The 17,496-nt window shown below is 54.6% G+C and overlaps 1 protein-coding gene across 3 annotated transcripts in view; it reads right to left on the minus strand.

Moving 5' to 3' along the window:
- Window positions 1-250: 250 nt before the first annotated feature.
- The window catches only part of BTBD9 (BTB domain containing 9), a 386,775-nt gene continuing 369,529 nt past the window's right edge, over window positions 251-17,496 (minus strand). For all 3 annotated transcript variants that reach the window (XM_069487430.1, XM_069487432.1, XM_069487431.1), the window contains exon 11: window positions 251-3,100. In XM_069487430.1, the coding sequence (XP_069343531.1) occupies window positions 2,903-3,100 (198 nt within the window). In that variant the 3' untranslated portion in view covers window positions 251-2,902. The remainder of the gene's footprint in view (window positions 3,101-17,496) is intronic.

Consider the following 17,496-nt stretch of genomic DNA (forward strand, 5'->3'; position numbering starts at 1 on the left):
CCTCTTGGCCCTAGATTATGTTCTAGATTAAAAAGGTGGTGAAGTTGACTGGGTCAGAGCCGTCTGCACAGCAGTTTGACTACTGGGGCGACAGCGTAACTACTGAGCAATTTTTTGCACAATTCAAAAACTCATTTTTTTTTTTTTGCCAAGGAATCAGTCTAACAAACACATCTTACCCTTGCTGAAAATAATTTCTTTTCCCAGCTCTTCTAGGAATAAAACACTTTTTAAATGTATTTGTCAGGAATCGACACTTCATTTAATAAGATTTAAAAAGTGACAATTTAAGGAGCAATTGAGAAGAGTCCCACATCCATCACAGCTCATGGTTCTAACTAAAATCAGAAGAACAAAACAGAAAAAGCACTCAGAAAATGGAAAGCAAGTGTGTGTGTGAGAGCGATGTCTCCACAGCTGTCTTCATGTTTTTGTCCACGTCCAGCGTGCTCGCAGCGAGGCCCGCCCCTAACACGGCCCCGGAGGAGCCAGCTGCTGGGACGCACTGCCGGGGGTGGCTCAGTCCACCCCAAATGGGCCTCCCAGGAGCTGCCAAAGGTGACTTTGAAGGCTTTCCCCAAAAGCCCCAGTGAAGTTTTCTTTCTACTCTCCCGAAAAACATGCTATAAAATGAAGGCAGGGGGTTCTGGCAACATCCCATTTCTGTGGGCCGTCTGGGGACCTTTCTCACCCACCCATCCCTCGCCCTGTGTCTGCTGTGACACCCCCTGACTGGTGTCCGGGCCCAGCTGTGTGTACAAGGCCTCCTGCCCCAAATGAGAAGGCCCATCAAGGGCGCTCGCCTGGCCTGGCAAGGGAGCAGAGAGACCAGGCTTCCACAGCGGGCGTGGGGTGTGACCCTGTCCTCGGTCCTCCCCGGTGACGTCCCACCCCGTTGTCCCCTTCCTTCTCTGTATCTGATAATAAGGGGCATCTTTAAAGTGCTGGAAGACAGGAGGGAGAGAGATCTGGCGGTGCATGCGGCAAAGGAAACTGCAGAAGCCGGGAGGGAGGCGGCCACCGCGCCGCAGGAGCTGCCGCTGTGGGCCTGGCGCCAGGCTGCCCGGTGCTGTCCCTGCAGCTGCCGGCCCTGCGCCAGCCACCCCTCGTCCCTGGGTCGGAAGTGCGCTCCAGGCCTGGGGCTCCTGGACAGGCGCTTCCATGTCTAAAAAGAGGTCCTCGAACAGATCTTTCAAGTCATTTGAACTCTGCCCTCGATATGCCTGACCTGGCTCCTCTGTCCCCACCTGGGAAGGGGACGCACGGTGTGAGGAAGTGCTGAGGGGGCAGGAGCTCTGTGCCAGCCTGTGACTGCTGGATGCTGACAGAGGCAGTGACCACGCAGCAGGGCCCCCACGGCCAGCAGGCGCCCCACCATCTGCCGTTTGTCACTGGCACCTCCTCTCATTATGGAATGCCGGGCGCAGTGGGGCGGGGGCATCCGCTCACCCACACACAGAGCCGGGGGAGAGGGGACCGTGGCTTCTGCCCCCAGGAGCAGCTCTTCCCCACCCAGTGACCCTCTGCTTGCTGCTGCTCTGTGCTCAGGCAGAAATACAACCGTTTGTTTAATCACGCGGGTTGATGCCGCCCCACTATTTCAACACGGACAAATCACTCAAAACTAAGCCAGACTAGGAGAGAACAGCTGACCCGCTGGCTCTTCCTACACCCCCAGCCAATGTGTCTTTGAGATGCCAGGAAGCAAGCCCGAGCCCTCACCCCCTCTCGGCAGGGTCGCAGGACCACCGAGGACCCGGGACCCCTCTTGGCTGCACTGTCTGGAGGCAGCGGGAGTCTGGGGACAGCAGGGGGGCAGACAGTGGCCGAGCAGTGACCACGGGCAGGGGCACTAGGATGGAGATCACAGCCAGAGCCAGATCAAGCTACAGCAGTGAGGTGAGAGCCCTGCGATGGGGACTAGGAGAAAAGCTGCTCCGGGTGGCTGCTCTCCACCCGCTGAGCGCCGAGGTGCAGGGCCCGGCAGCCACCGCCAGGCCGCAGAGGTCCCCCCGGCACGCGGGACGCCGCCGGGCAGGGGCCGCCCCCGGAGCTGAACGAAGGGCAGCTAAGCCACGGCCAGAGCCCGGCGGCCACGCGGGAACTTGGGACACGTGTACCACGCAGACTCTGCCCGGTAAACAGCGGGCGGCACAGCGACTGTCTCCTTGTCAGCCTCCCCAGCTCGCAGGCCGGGCGCGTTTCAGGAATGACAGGTTAATAACTCAGTGATTCGAGTGATTATTACTCTGTCCACAGGCTGCTCTGCTCGCTGGGTATTTTGCTGAACCTCCTCAGAGGCTCGTCCTCATCGGACCGAGTGCCGGGACGGCCGCGTGTGCCTGTCACGAGGAGAGGTGCGTGGTCTCCGCCTCCCCGCGCAAAACCAGGGGAGGGAAATTACAGCGTCAAAAGGGATTAGAACAAGTGATTTGCTGTTAGAGCATTTCCAAAAGGTCTAGAACACCTATGATTCGGCAAATGGAGAATAACTAGAAGAAATAAGAAATCACTTAGTTGCCAGGGCAACGTGTCCCATGCAAGTAAACGCTGTGAGGAAACGCGGCCTCCAGCCCACAGGCCAGTCTCGTGTCCCCTGCTGTGTCCCAGCCCGCACCCACGGCGTCCCACTGCCCGGCCTGGCGAGAGCGGACAGGTGGGACGGTGACGCTGGACTTGATGAAGACTGAGGACCCGTTTCTCCCCCCGGAGACCAGCCTGGCTGATCCAACTGAGGAGAGCAAGGCAGCCCCTTTCTGTCCTTGGGAGAAAACCTGCTCTGTGTCGGCTTTTGCAGCCAGGAATGGGGTGGGGGACAGTCCACAAAGCACCTGCTCAGGGAGGACACACCGTCTCCTGCTGCTGTCTGGGCCCACCGAGTCACACCAGGCCCCTGCCTCCTTTATTGGTGCTGCCGGTTGGGCGAGCGCGAGTTGGAGCGTGGGCTGGGGGGCAGCGAGCCGCTGCTGGGGGCCCGCAGGGCGTGCGGGTCCAGCTGCGGACCGGCCAGGCTGGTGTCCCCGGTCCCCGAGTCCTCGCCGTTTTCCTCCTGATGGCTGTTCTGCTGCTCTGGGCACTCGAAGTGGACACAGTGGAACACCTGGGTGAGAAAAGGAAAGGACCCCATGAGTGACAGGTCAGTGGGACCCGGAGCTGCCACATGTCAGGACACTGTCCCGCCCAGCATGGGGGCTGCCAGGCGGGAGTCAGAGGACGCCCCGGCCACTGCCCCTGCCCGCCCTGCCCGGCGCAGACACCTGACAGGAACTAGGAGGTTGTAAACGCGTTTTCATCAGTCAGGACGAAAAAAAATGAACCCATGACCCAGAAGTTACAGACACCACGACATGGATTCCTATAAAGCGTTCACACTGGATTACTCCATTTTTGCTTACTTTTGTCTCATGGGCTCTTTTTCTTTTTAAATTAATGTATTTTTGCATTTGGCAGCTGGGTTGAAAGTCAACAGGAGTTGACCGAGGTGATGGTTTCTTTCAATGTTTTGTATTGGGAGTGTTTTGGTCTTTATTTGGTTTCGTGATGTTCTGTGAGCAGAAATATCCCACAGGATCTTAATTCTTGTTGACGTCAATTACCCTGTGGTAAAATTGGCTTCATTACACGTCATTTTGCTTAACACCCCAGTTTCCAAAACCTATCGATGATGTTCAGTGAGGACTTACTGTGCACTAAAAACTATTGAATCGTATACTTTAAATGAGGTGAACGATACGGTTGAGAATTCCATCTCAATAAGCTGTTATGAAAGAAAAGCCAGGATGAGCTTATCTTGAGGAAGGTCCTGACGTATGATCCTCCCTGGCCCTGCTGGGCGCGGTGCTGGGGAGCGGACTCCACCCTACATGGCTCGGGCCAGCCTGGAACACGTGCCCGCCGCCACCCACTGGGAGCCAGGAGCAGCCGGCCTGCCGCCAGCGAGCCCATCAGGGAGCATGTAGAGCTCTGTCGGCACTGGGCACAGCACGGGGCACAGCACTCGGCCAACATGGGTGCGCAGCGGCCCTGAACTTGAGAACACACAGCGTGGCTGGGGGCGCCAGGCACGTGACATGCAAGTGTGAGCTGTGGGTGCAGGAGACAAGGGCGGTCAGAGGTGAGGGTGAGGGACGCTGGCCTGCCCTCCCCAGCCCACACAGGACATTCCTCTCTCTGGGTGCCTGTCCCCAGCCCCATGCTCTGCAGTGGGCCTGGGTCTGGGCTCTGCAGACGGACTTTCCTAGGAGCATGCTGGCGGTTTGAAGGGAATCAATTTCCAGATACTCAAATTCTGTATTTTCTAAACGTGCCAGAGAGTGTGCCTGAACTCACAGTGCCCTGGGCCACCTCCAGGGCAGGCCCTGCCCTCACCCAGTGAGGCGCTCACAGACCCCTCGTGCCTTTGCGAGGACTGGCCCAGCCTCCCGGGACCTGTGAGGGGGCTCAGCCTGAGTGAGATGCTCTGAATTCAGAACAAATGAAGTGGAAATGAATGATGCAAATGCTTTTAAATGTAACTGGAACTTTTCTAGAATTATGAAGACACTTTCAAGACACACTGGCTGAAACCCCCAGATGAAACTTCTCCATAATTACTCTCAGAAAGAGCATATTGTGTCTGAGGAGACGATCTGACCAAGAAAGCAAGAAGGTGAGAGGGGCCGTGGGGACAGTGGGGAGGAGGAGGGGGAAGGGCACAGTGGAATGGGGAGGTGACAGTGGGAGGGGAGGCTCGCCACGAAGCTCTACCATATCCTAAGGCTTTCTCTGGTTTCCAGACTTCTAAATTAGTCAAAGGCTCTAGATTATAAATAAGATGATGCAACTTGTAAAGCTGCTCTTGAACTTGGGTGCAGATGCCAAGAACTGACTATAGGCGCGTAACTGGACAGGACTGGCGGGCGTCTGCACCCTGCGTGGACAGCCGCAAGGGCTGGACGCACAGCTGGCCTTCCCTGGCGCTCCCGGTGCTCGGGAGGACTGTGACCTCACCCCTCCTTCCCAGAGGCCTGCTGGTGGGCGAGGAGCCACCGGACTTTGGACTTGCCAGTGTTCCGTGAGTCTGTTCGTGGGCAAGGGCCTGTCTGGTTACAGGATGAGGTACTGGTACCCGGTGTGGGCTGGCTGGACCCCCGTCACCCCACCTGAGGGAGCACGAGGCGGGGGAGGCAGGGCAGAGGCGGTGAGACCGCGGCCGCACCCTCCCAGGGCCCTGTCCCCCCTCCACGGCACCAGCACTCGCGCGACTCGCACACACGCCGCCCTGCTGTGGAATCCAGTTCACAGCAGAGAAGGCGAATGTCCTGTCAGCGGTGGAATTGCATTGAAAATACAAATTCTGCGCTTGCCTTCCTGCATCGCTGTTTTTTCCATGTTCCCACTTCAATTCATTTATCGACCACTGTTTCAAATTTCACATTTCAAACTCTCACGTGAAGACTGAGTGAGACCGAGACTTCCTGGTCTGCCCACTCCGCTCGGCAGCGGCCGTTCCTCCGCCCGTGAGCTGATTCCGCTCCCTGTGCCCTCGCCTCCCGCTGCAGCCACCCCGGCACGCAGCAGGCACGGCCCTCCTTTCCCTGTCTTTCCATGGAAACAGGGTCTCACTCCGTCACCCGGGCTGGAGGGCGGTGGTGTCATCATAGCTCTCTGTAACCTCAAACTAACTCCTGGGCTCAAGCGATCCTCCTGCCTCAGCCTCCCAAAGTGCTGGGATTACAGGTGTGAGCCACCATGCGCGGCCTTTCCCTTACTTTTTTAAAATAAAATCTCCCTCTTTGGGCCCATCTGCAGGCACTTACCTGTCAGGGCCAGACAGGGAGGACGTTTTATGGAGATTTGAAAGCTATTTGGGGCCATCAGCTGTGCCCTGAGCTAGGCAAGGCAGGGTAAATTTGAGGATCTCCTTCTAGGTGGCAACTATCAATCGCTCTTCTCCATAGTGTAACATTCTCTAAGCTTCTGAAGCCCCAAGACGTGGTCCCGCTCAGCTGTGGGCACCCCTCTTTCCACCAGCGGACAGGCCCTGTGGGGGCCACACCCACACCCTTAACCTGCCTCTGCCAAAGCCTCTCCCACCCAGCAAGCAGCCATTCTCCTCAGTGGAATGACCCAGAGTCAAACCCTGTCCCCACCCCCAGGAACAATGCCTTTTCAGGGCAGGCTGCAGTTCGCTGCCCTGCCCCCTCCTGACACCCAAGCTCTTTATCCCACCCCACCGTGTTCCTTAATCGGTTATTTGTGTAATCCCTGCTCTCTCGGCTCCATCAATAGCTCTGAGGCTGCTCCTCAGAGCCCCAGGCTGACACTAATCCCAGAATTGACTTACATTTGTCCTACTCCTTATTACCTTTTCTCAAGCTGTCCCTTCTCGTCTTGCATGGCTTTTCTCTCCTTTTGCTCTTGCAAGCTTCTCTCCAGTCCTGTTAATTTCCAGGCCAGTTCTTCCCCACCGCCCGAGCCTTCGGGCACCTCCTGCCCCAGGCCCACCCTCTCTGCCTGCCTGGTCTACGGACCTGTCAGTTCCCATCTGACTCGGGGACCAAGGCTCAGTCATCCTTCCTCTCGCTCAGGGCCTTGTGCAGGAATAAACAATCAATAAAAACCCTAGACTGAGAAATACAGTTAACAAAGATCTCAGCATGGCCTAGTGCTCGCCTGAGAAGGGCCTGCCTGTGAAGGGCAGGGTGGTCTCTGCCGTGCTGGTGACAAGCCGGGAAGATGCTCTCGGTCCCCATGAGCCCGTGACGAAGGCGCTTGGGCAGGTCCTGGCTCTGGCGGGTGCCCTCACTGCCGCCGTTACTCCCATCCCCAGCTGAATCTGTCTGCTCTGACTGGGGCGGTATTAGTTAAACACACCTGTGTTTAGCCCATTAACCGGTCTGTTTGTAGATAATAATGCAAACGGCTGTTACTCCCAACACACCTAACAGGACTGACAGCCAATCTCGACTGGCTGTTTTTGTGTTTTCCAATGCATATTTCTCCTCAAGAAATCATAACTATTTCTTTCTCTGCTGACACCACAGAGCTAGTGGCAGGCTCTTCCCAGTTAAGGGGGCCGTGGAAGCCCTGGACGCCCTGGCTGAGCTCCTGCTGCTCTGCCTCAGAGCTGCGCCCCTGTCTGTGACCCCAAGTCCCAGCTAACTTTAGAGCCGGCTCCTGAGCATCTCCATGGAGCCACACAGACTCTGCCAGATTCGAAGGCAACACACGGGCAACGGTTAATCATATTAAGTCACAAACTGTGTGCTGAAGATTCTCAGTGAGAAAGAGTGTCTTACGAATGGAGTGATGGGTGAAGAGGCAGATCGTGCCGGGGTGTTGGAACGAGCAGGCTATGGGTGACGGACGGGGAAGGAACAGGCCGCTGTGCACCAAGCACAGGGTGCACGATGAGCGTCACATACGCAGCAGGCACGGCCAGAGGACGCGACACTGCATGTGTGAGTAGGATTGGAGGGTACACGCATGCACAGTTCCACAAGCACAAGGTACCTCCCAGCTCCTAGCAGATACTAAGCCATAAGCGAGGAGCCCTGAGGGCACAGAGGAGGGGACCCAGCCAGCATGGCAGTCAGGGAATGCTTCCTGGGGGAGGAGACATCTGTAAGAAAGGGTGGAGGAGGGAGGTGTGGAAGGACAGCAGGGAGAGGCACCCCACGCTGTCCAGCCAGAGCTGGTGACAGAGACAGGCAGGCTTTAGAAGCCTGGAGCGCAGGAGGTCAGGCCAGTGGGCCGGGGAGGGCCTGGCCCAGGACAGGCAAGGAGCCAGGGACTCCGGACAAAGGAGGCTCCAAAAAAACCATTTCTTAAATTTAAAAAAATTACAAAAGGAATACATATTTGTGGAAACAAATTCAAATAATGGTAGTGTTTAAAGAAAGCAGATGAAACAAACCCTTAAACCTTGAGATCCCCTGTGGTAAAATTTAGCAATTTGGAATCAACAGGAAGTCATTTTTAAAGGAAAAAAAGAACAGACTGGGCAAAACTCACAGAGGCGAGGAAAGGGTCTGACTGTCCCTGGGAGGGGCCGAGACCGGCAGACGTGACACCAGCGGGGCCGGGGCTCGGGCCGCTCAGACCCCATCTATGACGAGGGTACGCACAGACCCTTTCACAGCTTTTGTCTTTTTAATCGTCGATGACCTCCCTGGGCACAGACTGAGCAGGCTGGTTTCCGACCAGGTCCCTGCATCGGGACCTCTCAGGCGGGCAGAGGCACCGTGTGCTGGGGCGTGTGTTCACTTTCCGCACACGGAGACCGGGCAAGCGGGACTCAACCTCAGGGCTGGACGGACGGTCACACACACACACACACACACACACACCATTCCAACAGTCAGTAGTAGCTCAGAGGTGTGTGACAAGCTAGTTCTGTCTGCAAGGGAGGTTAGGGAAGGCTACAGAGAGGCAGGTGTTCACACACAGGCCTTGAATGCTTGGGAGGCAGAGAGGAGTGGTCTTCCAGGCAGAGGGGACAAAGGGAGGACTTCCAGATAAAGGCCTGGGCCCTGGCACCTCACCCCCAGCAGCCTGTCCCCTACTCACACTGGTCACCCCTCTGTGAACAGCGTGCCTGGCTCCGTCATCTCTTCAATGCTCTAAGTCCCCAGCCTTCAACCAAACATGGCAACAATGTAAGTAAGCCAACACCCACCAGTTCCTGGACCACTCAGGCGCCCACCATCGTCTAAGCAAGGCTGAGGTTCCCACCCCTGCTGTCGGCGGGCCGGGGGCTGTTGGCATCTGGAAATGTGCCCTGCTCCTCCCGCCACAGCCCCAGGCTCCTCGGCCCACTTCCTACGCAGCCCCCACGTCTGGGCCTCCCTCTAGGAGAAGAGCCGAGTCCTGAGTTTCCCTGTCCTCAGAAGCTCCTGGGATTCAACTTCTTTCCTCCAAACCTTCCCAAGACTGCAATACCCCGTGGAAAGGATGTGACCAAAGGCGGATGAGGCACACGGCAGAGACGCACTGCTGATTTATGCAAAACCATTACTGCGGTGGCCGCATCGTTTTCCCTTCCCCTCTCCGGCAATCGTGTCTCCCATTAGCCTGTTTGATTGCCGCTGCTCACAAAGGGGCACCTTCGCTGAACCGTCTTCAATGGCCTCTGGATCTGTCCCCTGAGAGCAGCCGGCTAATTTGGAACGTAGTCGTGTGTTGGAATCCGACACAGCCGCAGTCACAATCCGGGTGTCCTTTCTTGTAGCTGCTGTTTATTACCACTTTGCCCTGCCTCTCTGGGAGCCATAATTCTCGACATGTTTGAGACAGTCTGGGGTGCTCTTTCCTCCGCGAACCCCGACAGGATGTACTCGACGCGTTGGCCCCTCCTGGTGACCAGGCTGAGTCCTCCACTGGCCACTGTCTGCCGCCTCTCATCACAGGGACTCCCCAAGCACCACTTGCTCCACGTGTCTTTAAGGTTTTTAAAAGCAGAAGCTTCTGCTAATTTTCCCAAGTTGGCCTAATGGTCCACTGTGAGTTGTAGCAGAAATTGGGAAAATTTAATAAACGTTGATCAATGGCTCTGCCTTGCTTTCCTGGTTTCTCCTGAGTAATTTCCACAGCCTGCTTTCATGCCAACCGATACAAATAGGATTTTTGATCCAAGCTTTCAGCTTATATTTACAAGACAACGTATCTTGATAGAATAGGTAACTCCCTCTCAATGATGTCTGCCCGTAAGTCAGACGCAAAGCTAACTAACACTCTAACGCTCCCCTGAAGCCCCCCATCCCTCTCACAGTGGCTGCTGTGGTGGCATCACACGCCCACGTTCAGTGGACACAGCTGACGCTGGGGACAGTGAGCACGAGCACCTCTCTCTGCTCATCTCAGGGCAGCAGCTAACAGTCCGTCCACAGACTGAAGAGACGGTCTATTTTTGTTCCTTTGAATATGATGAACTTCTCTGAGTGTCATGGAGGTTAAAAAGACAAAAAGAAAGAAAAAAATGATGATCAAGTGCTTCCAACAAAACCTCCCTTTTTATAAACCGTGGTTTTATATGTGTATCTGAACAGCCCAACACCTTGTTTCCAGTTAAGGAATCATTTCACAGGGAAACATTTCCAAATTGTGAACAACAATTTTGCAGTATTGTTTAGGACTGATAGGATAACCCAATTTTTTTTTTTTTTAAATAGGATCTTGCTCTGTTGCCCAGGTTGGAGTGTGGTGGAGTCACCATAGCTCACTGCAGCCTCAAATTCCTGGGCTCAACCAATCCTCCTGCCTCAGCCTCCCGAGTAGCTGGGACTACAGGTGTGTGCCACCATGCCTGGCTAACTTTTCTATTTTTTGTAGAAACAGGGTCTCGCTATGTTGCTCAGGCTGGTCTTGAACTCCTGGCCTCAAGCAATGCTCCTGCTCTGCCCTCCCAGAGTGCTGGGCTTACAGGTGTGGGCCACGGCAGCTGGCCTGCCCAAATGTTTTTGACAAGTACTGACCCGCGCTAGGTAGGAGAGTAAGTTTCTGGATGACCGTGCTTACTTATGGCAACTTTTTTTTTTTTTTTTAACTTTCCAATATCATTTTCCCATATCCACAAAGGCTAGGTACCCTCAGGTAATTGCAACTCTGCTTCTTGGAAGGTTCTGGAAAAAGAGGCTTTCCAACACATATCACCTCAGGTAGCCCTGGGATTCCTGACTGCTATTTTTTTTTTTTTTTGAGACAGAGTCTCACTGTGTTGCCCAGGCTAGAGTGAGTGCCGTGGCGTCAGCCTAGCTCACAGCAACCTCAAACTCCTGAGCTCAAGCGATCCTCCTGTCTCAGCCTCCCAAGTAGCTGGGACTACAGGCATGCGCCACCATGCCCGGCTAATTTTTTGTATATATATTTTTAGCTGTCCATATAATTTCTTTCTATTTTTAGTAGAGATGGGGTCTCGCTCTTGCTCAGGCTGGTCTCGAACTCCTGAGCTCAAACGATCCGCCCACCTCGGCCTCCCAGAGTGCTAGGATTACAGGCGTGAGCCACCGCGCCCGGCCCTGACTGCTATTTTTTGTGTGTGCACACTACAGAGTTCTGGGGAGAGATGTTCACTCTGCTGTCTTAATTAATTTGGCTGTAGAGTGGCAGGGGCATCTTTTCGCTATTTTTTTAAAAAATTAAGAAATGAAAAAAGGGAAATGTCCTTGTTTGCAGGTTTCTGGGATGCCTGAGTGTCTCCACCCGGTAGATGTGGCCTCACTAAGGCCCTCTTCTCCCCGCACAGGCCCCAGGAGATCCTGGCCGTGGCCCCACTGTCCCCACAGTGCTGGCTCGTGTGGCCCCAGCTGCCCAGGTGGCTCCTAACTCACATGGCCAGGCCCAGTGTGGGCCTTCCATGGAGGGCTCCGGCTGCACGGCGATTCCCAGCCTCGCCCCTAACCGCGGGCTCGGCAGTGGGACCGCCGGACATTAGCCTCACTGCTTGGCAGCTCCTGGGCACTCGCCTGCCCAGGCCGGTGGAGGAGGCAGAATTATCGCTGCCCCAGTACAGCGGTGCCAGTATCGCGCGGTGCTTGACACGATGACGTACGCGCAATGCTGTGTCGCTTCTCCTCTCTTTTTCTAGTAAAATCTTTCATAATACATGTTCAAGCATAAAGATGTCCATAAAAAGGTCTTCTTTTATAATTAGGCAACAAACGAAACATTTTTCTGCCTTTTTTCCTATATCACTGGGAAGGAATCTTAAAGGTCTAGTTCACTCTCCTTATTTTAAAGACAAGTGTCCTGTGAGGCATGGAGGTGAAGTCATTTGTAGGGGCCACGCAGCTCTTCCAAGGCTCCGTCCCTCTGGGGCCTGGCCCCTCCCTTCCTCCCATTCACTTCTCGCCCCGCTTAGCTCCCGCAGCCCCTGCCCTGTGCACATGGTGGCTTCTCAGAGCTTACTTACTTCCAGACCCTCCTCGCCCTTTCTTGTTAGCCTGGCTTCCTGAGGCACCTGGCCTTGGTCATCATCTGTACGGAAATCCGTCAACCCTGCTTTTGTTTGGGAGGCTCACCTTTCACTGCCCGCCCCCCATTTTCCTGCAGCCCAAGGCTTCCGGACTTTCTCATTCCACCACAGCTCTACCATTTTCCAAGGACATGGCAGTCACAGTCTTGGTAGAATCTTCAGTTCTTGTTCCAGATCCAGGTTGTTGTAAGTGATTCCTGAGAGCTGATTTCCCTTGGAATCCTCTACCAACACTCGGGCCCCTGGTCTGATTTATGGAGGGGCTCAGTGTGCCGTGACAAGGTGCTGTGACACTGTCTCTGTCCTCAAGAGCTGCAGTGCCATGAGGGACCCAGTCAAAGCTTCCTGCTAGGACTACTAAGCGAACTCACAGGTGCCAGGCTGCCCGCCGGGCCTGTCCTGCACCCAGGCCCCTGCTGCTCCTGTGCTACCCTGTCTCTGGCCCAGCACCTAGTTCTGGCATGTACTGCACAGGGCATCTGAAACCTGGGTTTGTTTCTGTTATTTCTATTCCCGAGCGGGTTTCCTTTGTGGACATCCCTTCCCAGTCGCCGGGACACGAAACCCTGGCGGGCCAGGTCCTCTCCCCCACAGAAGTGGAGTTTCAAGGCTGGAACTCTCTCTCTCCGTGGACCAGGAGCTCTGGCAGGGAGGGGCTCGCCTCTCCAATTGCTCGAATCTCCCTGCCCCAGGGATGTCTGCTTCACGCAGCTGCTAACCCACTGGGAATTCTGGCCCCAGGAGCCAGCATGTGACGCTTTGAGGTGCCTTCTGGGCTGAGGTGATGATCCTCAGGAAGTCCTCGGGGAGCCAGAGAGGGGTGATCAGACCTGGAGGAGGAGGGTCTGGGAAATAATTATCACCAGGCCAGGAAGGAATATGTAGTTTTTATTTTTTTTTTTTACAGAGTCTGTTTCCCTGTGTTTTTTTTTTTTCCACTAGAGCTACATGTTGCTATGGGAACGAGGACGGCACTGGGAGCCCAGAGCCACTCACCGGCCTGCCAGAAGCCTGTAAATAAATTCTGCCTCACTCCAGGCTCCGAGCTGAGTGGTCCTGGAGGGCAGCTCAAGCAGCCACTTGCAGACTTTCTGTCCTGCCGGTGCCGGCTTGCACAGACTCTCCTGTGACAAGTTCACAGGCCAATTACTCTCCTTAACACAGCGCTGTGCAGAGTGATCTGCGACCCCCCGCCCTCCAAAACCCTCCAAGACATAATCTCGCCCATGGCTGCCCAAGCCCAGGGGCCGAGAGATCACTTGATCCATTTTGCGGAGGAGGAACGTGCCCCCCCGCCCAGTGCTGGCCCTGCACCCACCCTCACCAGCTGCTGCCTCCTGTCTCCCCACTGAACTGATGTCCCCACCACAGACCTGGTGCAGCCATTCGAAATGGCACCTGGAGCTAGGGCACTCTCTATGGAGGCTGATTTCTGTCAGGCAGTAAAGCTGCCATGCGCTTAAGGAAGGGTCCTGCCTCAGTTTCTTCTCGAGATCTAGCACAAACAGGTGTAACAAGCGTGCTCGACGGGAGCCCCCTGTTCTTCGACGTCTGACTGAGAGTGTTACGGGCCAGGGCAGAGCTGGGCTCGCTTCTGCACGTCACTGCCGGTCATGCCTGTCTGGGAGACACAGCAGCCTGAGTGCCAGGAGCCAGACTGCCTGGATTCAAATCCTGGCCCCGCCACTCTGGGTGACCTTGTGCACATTAGTTAGCATCTCTCAGCTTCACTTTCCTCATCAATGTTTCCTTTTTATTTATTTTTTTATTTTTTGAGACAAGGTCTTGCTCTGTTGCCCAGGCTGCAGTGCCGTGGTGTCATCACAGCTCACTGCAACCTCCAACTCCTGGGCTCCAGCGATCTTCCTGCCTCAGCCTCCCGAGTAGTTGGGACTACAGGTGTGTACCACCAAGCCTGCTAATTTTTTTCTTGTTTTTTTGTAAATATGGGGGTCTCACTGTGTTGCTCAGGTTGTTCTCAAACTCCTGGCCTCAGGTACTTCCTGCTTCGGCCTCCCAAACTGCGAGGATTACGGGTGTGAGCCACCCCACCTGGCCCAAACCAACCTTTTTATTGTGAAAACTAGACACTAAAAGGTGCACAAAATAGAAATATATGTACAGTTTGATGAATAATTACTATGAAATTTTATAGTGAACATCCATAAAACACTACCTGGGTCAAACACTACCAGTGGTGCCTCCCCTGCGCTGAGGAAACCACCAGCTGGCTCAGACAATAGTCATTCCCTCACTTGTCTTTCCTTAGCCTTTTTTTTTTTTTTTTTATTGAGGCAGAGTCTCACTCTGTTGCCCTGGCTAGAGTGCCGTGGCATCAGCCTAGCTCACAGCAACCTCAAACTCCTGGGCTTAAGAGATCCTACTGCCTCAGCCTCTCGAGTAGCTGGGACTACAGGCATGCGCCACCATGCCCGGCTAATTTTTTTCTATATATATTTTAGTTGGCCAGATAATTTCGTCCTATTTTTTAGTAGAGATGGGGTCTCACTCTTGCTCAGGCTGGTCTCGAACTCCTGACCTTGAGCGATCCACCCGCCTCGGCCTCCCAGAGTGCTAGGATTACAGGCATGAGCCACCACGCCCGGCTCCTTAGCCTTTTTATCACTGTGTGTGCATAAATGTTACAGTCCGGTTTTGCCTGTTTTTGAGGTTTGTATGAAGGTAATCCTACATTGTATTCTTTGCTGTCTGGCTTCCTTCCTTCAACGTGCTGTGACGGTCATGCGTGTGAGCCGTGTCCACTGTGCGATACGCTGGCGCTGTTCGTCCGTCTCTGTGCTGGATGGTCGGGCACTGCCCCCGGGCCCATGGTGACAATGCTGGGGTGGGAGCAGCCTCAGAGACCACACGTGGCAGGGGGACGCTGGCTCACAGGGGAGCCGGCACACGTGCTCAGCTCTAGCAGGAAGCCAAAGCGCTCTCCAGACCGACAGGATCGGTTCTCGCACCCACACGCTGGGTAAGAACTGCCCATTGCTCCGCATTTTTGCCAGCATTGAGTATTGAGTTTCTTCATCTTTAAAATGAGAGTGAGAGTAGAGCCTGCTTCACATATGGGGATTAAATAATGTAGTGAGTATAAAGGGCTTGGCATAGAACCTGGCACACAGTAAGTGCTCAGTAAACAGTAGCTGCCATTATTGTAATTTATAATAATTATTATTTTTGTTATAAGGGTCCCAAACTAGGAGATGCTGACATATTAGGTGTGCATACTTTCCCATTTAAAATAGTTTCTGGTTTCTGATGTGAGAAAATCCTCAACATGACTAGAGAAACCCCATCTTGGAATGCCATGGTTTCTTGATAGTGAAAAGTTGTTTTACTAAATCTTTCCTTTATTCCTTTATTTGATTGACTGACTGGGAGAAGGCGAGAGAGATGTACAGGTCAAGTCGTTTGTTCACGCAGCTAACAGGCCCTCTGTGCCAGGTGCTGGGGGCACGAGGATGAACAGGGCACGGCCTCCTTCCTCCCCACATAGACTCAGCAAGAGGAGCCCTGAGAGCTGCTGAGGCCTGTCGATACCATCCTCGGTGTCTGTTCCTGACTTGGCGCGAGCTTCCCTGCAGGTTCCTGTGAGCAGGAACCCTCTCTCTATGCTGCGAAGAGGTTTTTTGTCCTACAGTCCTTTTTAACCCCCAGGGCTGCTTGTGCCCTTGGACTCCCTGTTTACTGAAAAATCACTCCAGAACTTTCAAACCCAGGTTCTCATAAAAGCCACAAAAAGGAACAGGCATAACTTCTATTTCTTTAACACCACTGATGGATTTTCACAGGTCCATAGACTTGATCTCGTTTAGATCTGGCTGGATTTGTATTAAAGATGTAGGTGTGTGCCTTTGTTATTTTGCTAAGATAATTAATGAAATGAAAATGAAGGGGGTGGCGGGAGATGCCGCACATCAGAACCAGTGCAGCGCTGCACACAGTCGTGGGGGCTGAAACACAAGGTTCTCCATGAGGTTTGGATGCTGTTGTCCAGGCCGTTTCCAACCTTGCTCAGACAGCAGACTCGGGAGGGAGCAGTGTCTGCCTCCCCCGTGGGTCAGAGCAGCTGGCAGTGGGGGCAGGTGGCAACCACAGGGGACTAAGTTGGGACTGAGACCACCATAAAGTGACTGAGGAAATGGCCAAGAAAGACCTTTTTGGCCACAGGCACTGGGGAGAACCAGAGGAATGAAATGGAAGGGAAGGTGGATGGCGGAAGGACAGACTGCCGTGCGCCTGCCAGCCAGCGCTGGGCACGGGAGGAGGGCGGCCTGGGCAGGGAGGGGGTGTGGACAGCAGCGCTCAAGGGTCAAGGAGAGACGCGCGGGGCACGTGGGAACCAGACCAACACGGGGAGGTTACCGAGCAAAGGGCGGAGGGAGCAGAGGATGACAAGACACAGGCTGGCGGGAAATGAAAGGAGACTGTTGTAAGGAGTTGAGGTAAACGGCGAGGATGATGCCTAGCGCACAAGGGAGCAGGAGGTCACGGAAGAAGTGGTGGAGTCTTTAAGAGGTAGGCATTAGGGGAATTTATTGACAGAAGTTGTAAACATAGCTAAAAAATTAAATGAATTCGTTGCCGTGGCGCTCACAAAGGAAGATGAGAGACAGATGCCAGCAGCAGACCGCCCCTCCCAGAGGAGAGGGACAGGATGCCGCAGGAAATCAGACGCGTGCCAGGGCAGGTGATCAAGAAATCTGAACCGCCACAGACTGTCAAGGCTGCCGTCGCCTGAGAGCCGGAGATCGGAGGGAAGTGGGGAAATTAACATGCAGCAGACAGAGCTGAGCCTTTGGACGCAGGAAGGCCCGGCCGACTGGAGCGGGACAGACGCGCACCGAGGCGGGCAAGAAATCCCAGTCCGTCCAGCCAGCTTTCCCCACCGCCCGCCCGGCATCCACCCCTGCTGTTCCAGCAGCAGCTGGGTGTGTGGAGTCAGGGTTTCGTGGCAGCTTATCAACTCACTGGGCTCCCAGCCCCCCAGACTACTTAAGGCCCCTCTAAACAGCCGGCAGCTCAGGCCACTTCCACACAGGCCGGGCCTCTTCCCACAGGCTCCTCCCGAGTGCACTGTCACTCACTGTCCCTGCTCCTCTCTGCAGGGCGCAGCACCGGGAGAAGCAGGCCACCTGGCGGCTGTGGCAAAGGGCTTACTGACCCACATGTCTCTTCATTTAATGCACAAAGACAATACTACTTTCCAGGCTAAAAACCAATTCCATCTGTACTTCCTAAAACCAGCACAAGGTCTTTGGGTTCACAAACATTCAGTAGCTAAAGAGAAGGCTGCATGTTTGTGTCCCCGAAAATCCCCATGTCGAAGCCCCAACCCCCAGTGGAATGGTATTAGGAGGTGGGGCCTTCGGGAGGTGATTAGGGTTAGATGAGGTCGTGAGGATGGAGCCCCCAGGAGGAGATTAGTGTCCTCATACGAAGAGGAAGAGACCAGAGCTCTCTCTGTCTTTCTCTCTCTGAGTGCACCTACAAAGGAAGGCCATGTGAGGGCATAACCAAGAACCCTCTGGAAC

This window comes from Eulemur rufifrons, chromosome 15, assembly GCF_041146395.1.
Source record: "Eulemur rufifrons isolate Redbay chromosome 15, OSU_ERuf_1, whole genome shotgun sequence".
Lineage (NCBI taxonomy): Eukaryota > Metazoa > Chordata > Mammalia > Primates > Lemuridae > Eulemur > Eulemur rufifrons.